This window comes from Cicer arietinum, chromosome 2 (genome assembly GCF_000331145.2).
Source record: "Cicer arietinum cultivar CDC Frontier isolate Library 1 chromosome 2, Cicar.CDCFrontier_v2.0, whole genome shotgun sequence".
Taxonomy (NCBI): Eukaryota; Viridiplantae; Streptophyta; class Magnoliopsida; order Fabales; family Fabaceae; genus Cicer; species Cicer arietinum.
This window is the reverse complement of record NC_021161.2, coordinates 50,820,324-50,831,705: the sequence shown is the minus strand read 5'-3', so window position 1 is coordinate 50,831,705 and position 11,382 is coordinate 50,820,324. Positions and strand designations below refer to the sequence as shown.

General features: G+C 32.6%; 2 protein-coding genes across 4 annotated transcripts; one reads left to right on the top strand and one right to left on the bottom strand.

The window, feature by feature from the left end:
• Positions 1-547: 547 nt before the first annotated feature.
• Positions 548-4,232, top strand: LOC101503265 (uncharacterized). The gene is made up of 5 exons (XM_004491336.4): positions 548-1,082; positions 1,362-2,088; positions 2,173-2,557; positions 3,310-3,372; positions 3,454-4,232. The coding sequence occupies exons 1-5, from the start codon at positions 812-814 to the stop codon at positions 3,511-3,513; spliced, it is 1,506 nt and encodes a 501-aa protein (XP_004491393.1). The 5' UTR covers positions 548-811; the 3' UTR covers positions 3,514-4,232.
• A 411-nt stretch (positions 4,233-4,643) lies between these two features.
• On the bottom strand, positions 4,644-9,122 carry LOC101502935 (heat shock 70 kDa protein 16). 3 transcript variants are annotated; one of them, XM_012713222.3, is made up of 10 exons: positions 9,000-9,122; positions 7,514-8,810; positions 7,009-7,221; positions 6,812-6,907; positions 6,573-6,719; positions 6,081-6,281; positions 5,688-5,834; positions 5,490-5,618; positions 5,272-5,402; positions 4,644-4,887 (listed from the first exon to the last, which is right to left on the bottom strand). In XM_012713222.3, exons 2-10 carry the CDS (start codon positions 8,681-8,683, stop codon positions 4,824-4,826), a joined length of 2,298 nt encoding a protein of 765 aa, XP_012568676.1. In that variant the 5' UTR covers positions 8,684-8,810; positions 9,000-9,122; the 3' UTR covers positions 4,644-4,823. The 3 variants fall into 3 exon arrangements, with proteins under 3 accessions (XP_012568676.1, XP_004491392.1, XP_073221355.1); XM_004491335.4 differs by lacking the exon at positions 4,644-4,887 and having other exon boundaries at positions 5,093-5,402; XM_073365254.1 differs by lacking the exons at positions 4,644-4,887; positions 9,000-9,122 and having other exon boundaries at positions 5,093-5,402; positions 7,514-8,993.
• Positions 9,123-11,382: the final 2,260 nt, after the last annotated feature.

Genomic DNA, 11,382 nt, shown 5'->3' with positions numbered 1-11,382 from the left:
TTATAAATTGCTAGATTTAAAGAGAAAATTTGTCTTTCTCGTATTTTAATTTGTACATTTGACTTTATGTTTGTTGATTACAAAATTTATTTAAAAAATTGATTTTGGTTTTTGAAATTATGCTTGAAAAAAAGATAAATTATTTTATGTTTGTTTACCATAATAATTTTTTTTAGAAATTACTAAAAATTACTACTCATTTGAAATAGTTTTGTAACAAATATATATATATATATATATATTATTTAAAAAATTTGTTTTTTTTTCTTAAAAGTTGTAAAAATGTGTAGTGAAGGCAAATCTATACCAGTATATAAAGGGAATGCATAATTTTAATTGACTTTTTTTTTCCAATTTTTACTCTTTATTTAAATTATTTTATCATTCATCTATATTTAATTAAATAACTAAAAAAATTATGCCTATAAATAAAAGATTATGGAGTTTTAGTATAATATATTTTCTTCAAATTTTAGCTTTTATTTAAAATATTTATCGTATAAATATTTATCAAAATAATCAAAAGGAGATGAAATCCCATAATACCCTTCACCAAGAAAACTGTGTGGGATGAAGAAAAAAGAGGTAAGGTGATGAATGATAGAATCATCCGCAATAGCTTCTCCAATCTCCATCACTGCAAAAACACCCGCCAAAATCACTGTAATTTTAATTCGCTCCACTTTGCACCAAATTTAAATAAATCCACACTATACTATAAACTATAAACTATAAACTATACACAACCTAATAATCAAAATTAAAAAATAAAATTAAACCCCTCCCTCACATTCCGTGGATTTCAATATCCATGGCAGATTTTGAAGCTCCTTCGTTTTCTCTAGGACTCGATTTCGACGACACACCTCCACCTTCTCCTTCTACCTCCCCCAACCACGACCCGCTCCCACAAGTCCCCGACTCCGATCCCGATCCCGAAACCCTACCCAATCCCCCACTCCATATTCTCAAACGCCTCCGTCGTGGTCCCCCTTCCTCCTCCAAAACCGATCCGCCTTCATGCATCGACGTCGACGACGACGACATCGAGGAGTTCTCTTCGCAGGAGGATCCCGTTCAAGGTCAATTTTTTTATTCTTATCTTAATTATCATCGAAATTCCCAAATTAAAAAAAAAGGAATTTGTTAGCTTGTAGTAGAATTAGAACTGATGGAGATATTTTATAAACAAATTATTATCTAATTATTTCATTATTTGAAATGCATTACATTTTCTTTGGATGCTGAATTAGGTTATGCTTAGTGTCAGCTATTTTTCTTTTATAAAAAAATTAGTTTTTTCTGCTCAAGGATTTTATGTAATAGATTGATTCTGAAGTGTCTTTATTCTGTGATTTTAGGATTTGCACATTCCTCGGTTCGGAATCATTCTGTATGTAGCAGTTCTAAAGTTTCATTGAAAGGTGTTGGAGTTTTAACTCCTCATTCGTTTATAAACTCTAATGAGAAAAAAAGAAAGCAGGATTCGGATATTCCGGCTTCTGTTGGGTTGGAGACAGGCCAGAGAGGGTTCTTGTTACGCAAGTTAGCAGCTAGTCCTCTTCGAAGGTTTAAATTGCTTGATTCTGATGACGATGACGATGATGATCTGGTTTGTGAGGATGTTACTTGGGAAAATAAAGTTGGCCCTTCCTCATCATTGGGGCCATTGTGTAATAGGAGCACACCTCTGATTTCATTGGAACAAGATAGGAAGACACAATTTGATGTGAACCGGAATCAGGATTTATGGAAAGATCTTTCTCCGGTGAAGAATTTTTCTGTTCCTACACCTGTGTTCAATGAGGTGTTTGAAGAATACTTTCGTTCGGCCAAGAATGTGGAAGTGCCGAAATCAAGGATTGATATATCTGAAAATCACAATGCGACCTATGGTGGATTTAATTCTGGATGGCAAAAGGATGAACAAGTATGGGAAGCGGCGGGTCCTCTTCCTCCTGCTCATCGTTATTTTTTCCATGAGGATCCAAGGATTCAGCAGTTGGTTCGCAGTCGCCTGTGTAATTTTACTCCATTAGGTGTCAACAGAGTGAATCAGCAACAAAACGTCTCACATATCGATTACCTGTAACCTATATTCTTTCCTTAACCATTTTTATCTTTTGATAATTGTTAAAGAGGAACTCTCATTAACTTAAGTTTTGATTTCAGGGGACAATTTGACAATGGAGGAGTTTCTAAAACGCCGGTAGTTCGAAAAGGACGCGCTAGTGGCTCATCAAGCAGAAGAAGCAAAGCAAAAAATTTGAATGTTGAGCAAATCTTTAATGCTTCTGAAGGTTGGGTGGATCCCAAAATCATTTCTCCTTTCAGCAGTGGAACATCTAGTAGAAAGAAAGCAACAAAGAGAAGCAGTACTAAGAGCAGTGTGTCAAAAAGTAAAAATGGACAAAGCAAATTAAACCCTTCAAATGTTTCTGGAAATTGGGTGGAACCCAAGAGCTGCACCAGTATGCCTAGAGATGCAGGCAAAAGGCGTGTACAAGCAAGTAGTCAATCTGCTGGTCATTGGTATACAGGATCAGATGGAAGAAAGGTATGTCAAAATTTCTGAAGGATGTTTAATGTTATTAGCTGGTTGAATTTATTTATTCTTATTGCTAGATGCTGGTCATAAAATGTTGCAGACTGGTGTTTTATATTGTTTAAAACAACTACAAAAACCACACTGGTAGTATATAATTTAAGTGTTTTACAAACGGAGTTTAAATTATCACACCATTATGTACAGCCAATTTTTTCCTTTTAAGGAAATATTTTCTAATGTGGTTCTTGATACTTAATTTTTTATGAAAAAATTGAACATCGCATGCCATCAAGATGAATAGTTAAAGTACTATATCTGATATTAGCCATAATACAAACATCTGTCATACTCTCACAGTATTATACTGTGTCATTGTATTCCTTATTATTCTAGACATTACAACAACTTAAATGCAGAAAATATTAGTGTTTTACATCTCATGGTAGAAATGAAGGATTTAAAGCTGTTTTTTGTATGCCTGGACGTGTTTTTGTTTTTGAAGTGAACTGTCTCATAACCAAAATGTGAAGTTGGTGGTTTTTAATTGATCCAGCAAATGGCAATTCATTCCCTGAATTTTTTTTTATCTTCTAAACATGAACATAGAATACCAATGTTGCAAATTGCTGCCGGCATTCACTCACCTTGTAGTCATTCTTACAATTCTCCATATGATTGTCTTGAACCTTCTGTTGGAAAAAACACATTTGGGCATGTTGTATCAGTTGATCAGAACCTGAATCTTTATCTTCACATTGTAGGTTTATGTCAACAAAAGTGGGCAGGAGTTAACTGGCCGAAATGCTTATAGAAATTATCGGAAGGTACATTTGCTTACAAATTATTTTGATGTTTTATTGTCTTTTTGGATGGAATATGGCCCTGAACTCTTTTGAACCTTACAGGAGAGTGGAACAGGATTCAAGAAATCAAAAAAGAAAACAAGTGCCAAAAAGGGAAACTAAACATTTGATGCAACACATTGTTCCCTGCCAGGTCCACGTAAAATTACTTTTGGACAGCATCCTGTAATTTACTTGTTGATCTTATGGCTAGTATTACCCGATAGGTTCGATTCTTTTCAATTGCCATAAACTTCTGAAGTTGTGTTTGGATTGGGGCAAGGAATTGCCAATCTAGCATGTAAGGTCACATGATTTCGGGTTTTTGTTGCTTAGAGAGTTTCAAACCAAAACAATCTTCACAAGTAGACACTGTCATGAGCTTATCTAGGTGGTTCTGTAAAGTGCACCAAGATCCAAGGTCTTTCTACCATGAAACTGTAGCTTGTGATATTGATTCACCTTATTTTTACACCCACTGAGCTTCGATTCACCACTTGGTTCACTTTGCGCTTTTATCCCAATTTGAAAAGGCACGGTGATCCTGTATTTCATTGCTAATTCTGCATCATTTTCTTATTCAGGCTTTTGTAAATGAGAGATAATCATATAAAAAGGTTTAAGTTAATAAAGACATTGAGAAGGCCCTTCCTTCTATCTCAAATTGACTATAGGAGGAACTGGAAGTCTTAAAGTAGTACTTGAAAGAATCAATGTGCAATTATATGACTTTTGTTTTATCACATTGTATTTGCATAAATAATATTTAGAAGAGTTTATAAAAGTTATTTATGAGACATGGACAAGTTGTTAAAGATTGTTAATGAGAATAGTTTATGCAATGTTTGCCTCTTGTACCCTTTTAGTTTTTTCACTCAAAAATCTGTTTTTATTGTTGAATTAGCTATGCTATATGGTACAGATAGTTTACTCATAAATTTCACGAATTGTGCGCACGTTGCATTTTCATAAAAGTCTTTGTATACTTGTGCGGTTGTTTTGCTAGGCAGTAATCGTATGTTAAAAACACTTAATTTTTGGGCATTATTTTCATGAGCGAGTAGAAGCCATACGAAATTCCACCAAATGTCAAAAGTATTTTAGGAACTGAAATGAAGATTTTAAATGAAATTTCAAAACCATGTGTATTTTCATTTCATCTTTGAAAATACTAAACATAGAATAATAGATATATACAAGATAAGTTTAGTTTTAAATCAAAGGATATAAAGATCTTTCCTGGGAGGAGAGTGTAAATTTAAAATAATACCCAAAAAAATCTTTCCGAAATATTTAGATTTATCTTTCTCAAATCCTAAAACAGGGTAAAAATGTGAAAAGAAAAAAAATATACATTTGGCTGAAGCTAACACAGCTAATGGAAATTTAGTTCTTCAATTCACAGGGTATCATCATCATAATCATCAATGTCTTCATTGATGCTTAGAAGCATTCTGCTTGTCTTTCCCTTCGTCTTTCAATATCTGTTGGCATACTCTAAACCCATCAAAATAAAACATTCATTAGTCTTCAGAGATAAAATCAATAATATAATGACTGAAGTGTTAATTAGAGTAGATGAACAATGTGTCACATCAGTAGGTCTATGATTCATACCCAAGTGAATCATCACACCTATGAAACACAAATACATACACATACACCGAACCTAACACCAATACTGACTCGTAGACACCAATAATAATTTGCAAAAATATAGGTTATTATATGTAATCACAAGTGTTAGTGTCGGACACTTCATACCAACACATGCTGGAAATCAAGACACGTCTTCAATTTGAAGTGCTTCTGCTAAATAGATTACAACAAACTATAATTATGCACTTTTGAAAAAGAAAAAACAAAAGGGTCAAATCATACAAATTTAAATCTTGTGTCTTGCTATTGATATCACTTGACCAAAACACTGGATCGGAGCTCTTAGGCAAAGCATCTTGTTGTTGCATCTTCTCTCTTAGCCACTGTTCTGCTTTATTGCACTCATTGGTAACCTATAACATGAAATTTTGTCACTTGAAAGCTGATATTAAGAGTTGCATTTCAAAATAATATTTTTTGACATCTATTTGTTATTGTACCAGTTCTTTATTTTGGGGTGGAAGAGAATCCGCAGACATGCGATGCTCGACAATGCAGCCTAACAAATCTCTCGTAGCTTGCACTCTTGCTTCTTCATCTTTGCATCGGTTCTCAATTGGATCCACCAGCTATAGAAAGTGGAGAATGTGAACAAGAAGTATACACAATAAACATGGAAATTTGAGAAGGAAAATAACCTGTTTTAGATCTTCTAGTTTTGCAGCATAAGCATGTACTGTTTCATCATCTCCTTCATCGTAAAGCCATTCCTCAGTCTCTTGAAGGCTCCTTGATATGCCATCCCTCTCTTGTTCACTTGCAAAATTACGGTATTCGTTGAAAAGCTATTCACAAATGCACCAATCATTAAATGGCAGTCCATCAAGAAAGATAGAATATACAACCATAAAGCCATGCAGTAAATAATTGGCATAAAATATATACAAGGGTAAAGATTTACTTTCATTTCTTGTGCAAGTTCAATACAAAGCATAACAATGTCTATAGTAGTAAAAGAAATGTGACTGCATAAATTAAGTATCAGAATCACAAAAACCATGTCTAATCACATTAAGATATTGAACCTATACCTTATTCCTCATGTCATAGACATAAGACTCCAAAGAGTTCCTCTTGTCTTTGGTTAACTCCATTGTTCTATCCTGCTGTGTTAATTGGCATTCTTGTTCTTGAGCCTCTATGATTTCAGCCTGTGTCATTCCACCGTAGATGTTCTCACTCACCGGCACATGAAGCCTTTTGTTGGCTTTATCTTTTCTTGTACCATCAGACTGTAAAAAGGCATGATAGTAACACTTTATTTACTGAAATCACCAACATGAATCATATCTGCAATCAAAACAATCTCCACAAGATAAAAATATACATATACGACTATTGCAGATATTAAAAAACAACTGTGATAGTTTGAGAATACGATTTTTTGTAAAATTTAGCTATATGATTTTTAGCTATACAACTTTTCGTGTTTGAAGGATGATTTGCAAAAAATCTCTAACATGTGAAATATTCCATTGAAAAAGGCATTCATCTGATAGAGTCATAGAGAACAAAGTACTTACAGAATGATGTGAAGACTCACACTTCTTATCTTTCCTATATTCATTGGTATTTTGATCTGTCTCAGAAATGGGTTCGACATCTATTGCTTCAGAATTTGAATGACAATCACGCGTTGTAACCGAATCTTCCGCATGGTCCTCGATCAACTGAAGACAAATAAAAGTTCATGTACATAGCTAGATCTCTCGGAAAACTGATAACGTATTATCAAGAGATTAAAATTAAGCGTCTTACTTACTGTAGATGATTCAATATTGACAATGCCATGCAAATTTAGTTGAATTCTAACTTCAACTCCCATCTTACTTCCATGGGATCCATTCAAAGGACCAATCTGAATAGAAGTGACAAACAAATGCAAATGCATAAGCATATATGACACTATCACAGTGTGTAGGCATGCAGAATACTTCACAAGTTCTACAGAAAACTTACCGTGAAGCAACTAATTTTAGGAGATGTCCCCTTTGGCACTTCATCTGGATTAGCATAGAATGCTTCAAAACGGAGAAAATTACTGCCGTGAAACGTAAGTGTTTTATAACTTGGAATTGGTTGGCCTTTTGGGAAAAGTACACCATTTGATTTTAAACAGATAGGACCTTCATCAGAGGAAAGTCCAATCGAAAAAGGAATAGAATCCTGGACCTGAAATAAGAGAAATTACATCAGTTTTATGGAGAATAATACAAGCCAACAAAAAATACTACAAAAAAGATGTATAGTATCTATGAGAAATTACAGTTAGCTATAATCCAATTTGCATAGAAAAAAGAGAAATAGACAATCTTAACATAGAAAATAAACCTAGTTAACAAACTGGGGTTATTTAGTAAGTATTGCATTTCTAGAATTGAAAAACTCGAAAATCTAATATGCAATATATATCATATGTATTATAGATAGGATAAGAATTAGTGCTTTGTTTCAATATTCAAACCTCATATTCTTTGATGCGGAAAACAGGACTCTGCATTGCACACTGCAGAGCGCAACCACGAGCTACGCACTCACTTGCATTCAGCGTTCGGCTGAGTTCTCTCTTAAATACAGAAGTTAATAATCTAGCTATAGCTGGAATTCTTGAACCTGAACCAATTAACTCAACGGAATACATCTTATCAACAGTCAAGCCCGCGTCAGCCAATGCTTTGTTGCAAGGAATACAGATTCTCTCCAATAATCCTGCAGCAAGATTCTCAAATTCTTCCCTCTTGATAAATCCACTAACATCTTTTTCATCCATCAAACACTCAATGTTAAGAGGTGCTTCTAAATTCGCACTCAAAACTTTCTTCAACTTCTCACACGCTGCACGCAACCTATTACACGCTCTTGCATTTGAATATACATCAATTTTATACTGTTCCTTAAATTTTGCTGCAAAATGTATAAATAGAACCTCATCAAAGTCTCTACCCCCTAAGTTCCTGTCAAAAGCATGTGAAAGTATCTTCATTTTCCCAGCCTGAAACGCTGCAACAGAAACCTGAGTATCACATTGACCTATGTCGATAAACACAACATAAATAGGACCTCCTTGGGGAAAATCTGTTTTGTAAACACCATAACCAAGACCAGTTGCAGTGCAATCATGAAACAACCTCAAAGGCTTCAACCCAACAATTGTTGCAGCATCAAGATACGCCCGTCTCTGCAAGTCAGTAAAGTACGACGGAACTCCAATAACACAATCCGAAACAGCGGTCCCCAAATCGTTTTCAGCTATAGTCTTCAAGTGGGCAAAGAGCATCGCTAATATTTGAACCGGCGTAAACTTATGAGTCTCCTTTAAATATTTCAAGTGGATCAAAATGCCACCATCTGAACCTTCAGAAGTTTCGATGGGGAGCCTTTTCAGATCATTTTGAACATCAAGGTCTGCAAATCTCCTTCCTATTAGTCTCTTGACTTGAGATACCGTCGATTTGGGATGCATCATAGCAGAAGCAGCACCAGCAGACCCTAAAAACCGTTGCTTCTCGCCAAAGCAGACAACCGCAGGGGTTTCGCGGTTCGATTCATCATTCAACAAAACATCAACCCCACCTTGCTTCACTACAGCAATAACACAATTCTCATTTCCAATATCAAACCCTACTACACTCATTTCAGCTCACTCTATCCCTATACCAATCCAATTTACCCTTTTTCTATTTATTTCACCAACAAACCTAATTTCAAAACCTTCACAAGATTCTACAAAGCTGGCCCAGAATCATAACCTTCAGGCAGGGCTATTAAGAGAAATAAAATATTCAAACAAACACATCAAAATGAGAACTTGCTATTGACATCACAAGTAAAATTATAATTGTTTATTATTTAAGCCAAACCCAATTTGTGATTGATTTTTCCCAAGTGATGAACTGGTATCACAATTACAAAATGAAAAAGAAGAGAGAATGATTGAGAAGATACTCCACCTGATGAGAAGAGAAAGATGAAGAATGTGTGAATGCATGATGCATGGTTACGTTGTCATGGCAGAGAGACAAAATCGCCACTTCACTCGCTCAATCCACAAACATGTACCTTTTAATACTTATGTTAATTGGTTTTAATTAATATATTTATACAAGTCCTAAAAACATCATTATTATTCTTTTTATCTTATATTTTATACATTTTTCACCTGAAATTGTTAAATAAGTATATCGATAATTTACATTCTATATTAGATGTGTAATGCACGGGTTTGTTATAGAAAATATCACAATAAAAAGTTAGCAACAATTTATTAGTTTGCATTTTATAATAACATGTAAGAACTCGTGGCGTTCGTAATCAAGTATCAAGATTTTCAAAGTCTTCCTTGAAGCAACTCTTGAAATGAGAACATATTATTATCTATGACTTCAGTTAATGGTCATCTCAAATGAAATAACACATAAATTGTTCAAGATAAATTTTATAAGTAATACAAATAATATATTTTCTAATTTATATGAATTTCACCAAAGAAAATGTGTGTTAAAAAGTTTATTATTAGCATTATTCAATTTTTATATACTTCAAAGATTGCCTTTGACTTTTGTTAATCATCTTTTCAAATGAAATAGCTAAAACAAATTGCATATGTTGAATGAAAGGTTTGTCATTAATACCAAATTTTATTCAAGATGAATGGTAATAGTTTGTCATTAATGATAATTATATTTTTGAAGCACACATGCAAAGACAACGAATGGGTTCAAGGTAATCACTAAGAAAGTTAAAGTGACAGAAAATTACTTAACTATCTTTTTCTTAATGAATTATCATATGGATACTGAAGCGCCTCAAAATACAATTATATGTCTCTTCTACTTCATTTATTAGAGAGATGATTTGATATATTTTTTTTCTTCTAGAATCACTCTGAGATGTTTTCTTTCTTCATTTTATTTAAATAAGTGGACTCCACACATATTTAATTTTTCTTTTATTTTTTAATGTGATTGCGTCTTCGTCTAAGTGTTGAGTTTTTTGGTGTTATCTTTGTGTTGATGTAGTGTCTATTTGATTTAGATCGATAAAGTATATTTGATCAGTTACATATTTCAATCAATGACTTTGATGTCATTAATTATTAGAGGTAGTTAAAATTAATTATAGTTAGGTGAAAGTTGTTAGGTTAGTTACAATAATAACATTATATAAAAATGCATCGTATTTTAATTGTAAAAACAATTCTTCAAATAATCATTTCAAGTTTTATTTTTCTTTTTAATTATTTCTCTCTTTCTTGGACTCAACCATGATTCTTAATATGATATCATAGCCATAATAATTATTCTGCTATATTCTTTTTCCAAATTTTCTTTATCATTTTGAATCTAAATTTGTGATTTTTCATTATTTTTCAATTTGATTGTATAATATTTGTAGATTCAAGATTGAAGATGCTTTAATGAGATATTTCACTATAACTTTATTCTTTTTAGTCATTGTTAGCTTTCTCTGTGTGCTTCTACTATATGGTAGTAAAACAATTACCATTTTCTTTGTTTTTTTACCGTATGGTATTAAACATTTCTCATTTTCTTTGTGCTTCCATCATATTATGGTTAAGTTTTGTTGGTCACATTTGATATTTGAAGATTTAAGATTGAAATTCTTGATCCTATATTACAGTGAGTGTCGTAGAGACACCAGAACATTTTCAAATTAGCTCAAAGTAGACCAAAAATTTCGACGAGAGTTGTGCACCTTTCAGCTGCTATCACTTTCTACATTAATTTTATTTAAATAAATATTAAAGGAAATTTACAATCTTTTTCCTTATTTAAAAATAATAGTACGTGGTAATAAAAATGTGTGCATTACTAACGAACACTTTTATATAAAAAAATATGAGCATAAGACTAAGATTAAAATAAAAAAAATCACATGATTTTTTATATGAGCTTAATGAATATATTATTAGAGGTGTTAATTTTATAACTTCCCTGTTTATTGACTTCAATTGATACGTTGGAGAGACAAGTAGATTTTAAGAAATTTATTTTTTCACTTTACAAGTCTTCTCAAAAGTCCTTAATTTTTTTTCGATTGATTAATCAAGAGATATATTTTACACTTTTAAATTTATGAATTCAAACGTATATTTTGTGTATTTAAAAATATTAAGAGTGAGAAAAGAAACACCTAAAATTCTACGACTAAAAATACTTCATTAAAGGAAGTCCTCAAAATTAAAAAACCCCCCAAATTATATAGGTTCATAGAACCACTTTTACAAAAAAGAATTTTAAAAAAAGTTTTCAACATTATCTCGAAAAAAAAAATTTAAAATAAAAAATCAATGTTTTCCTTGACATTTAAAAA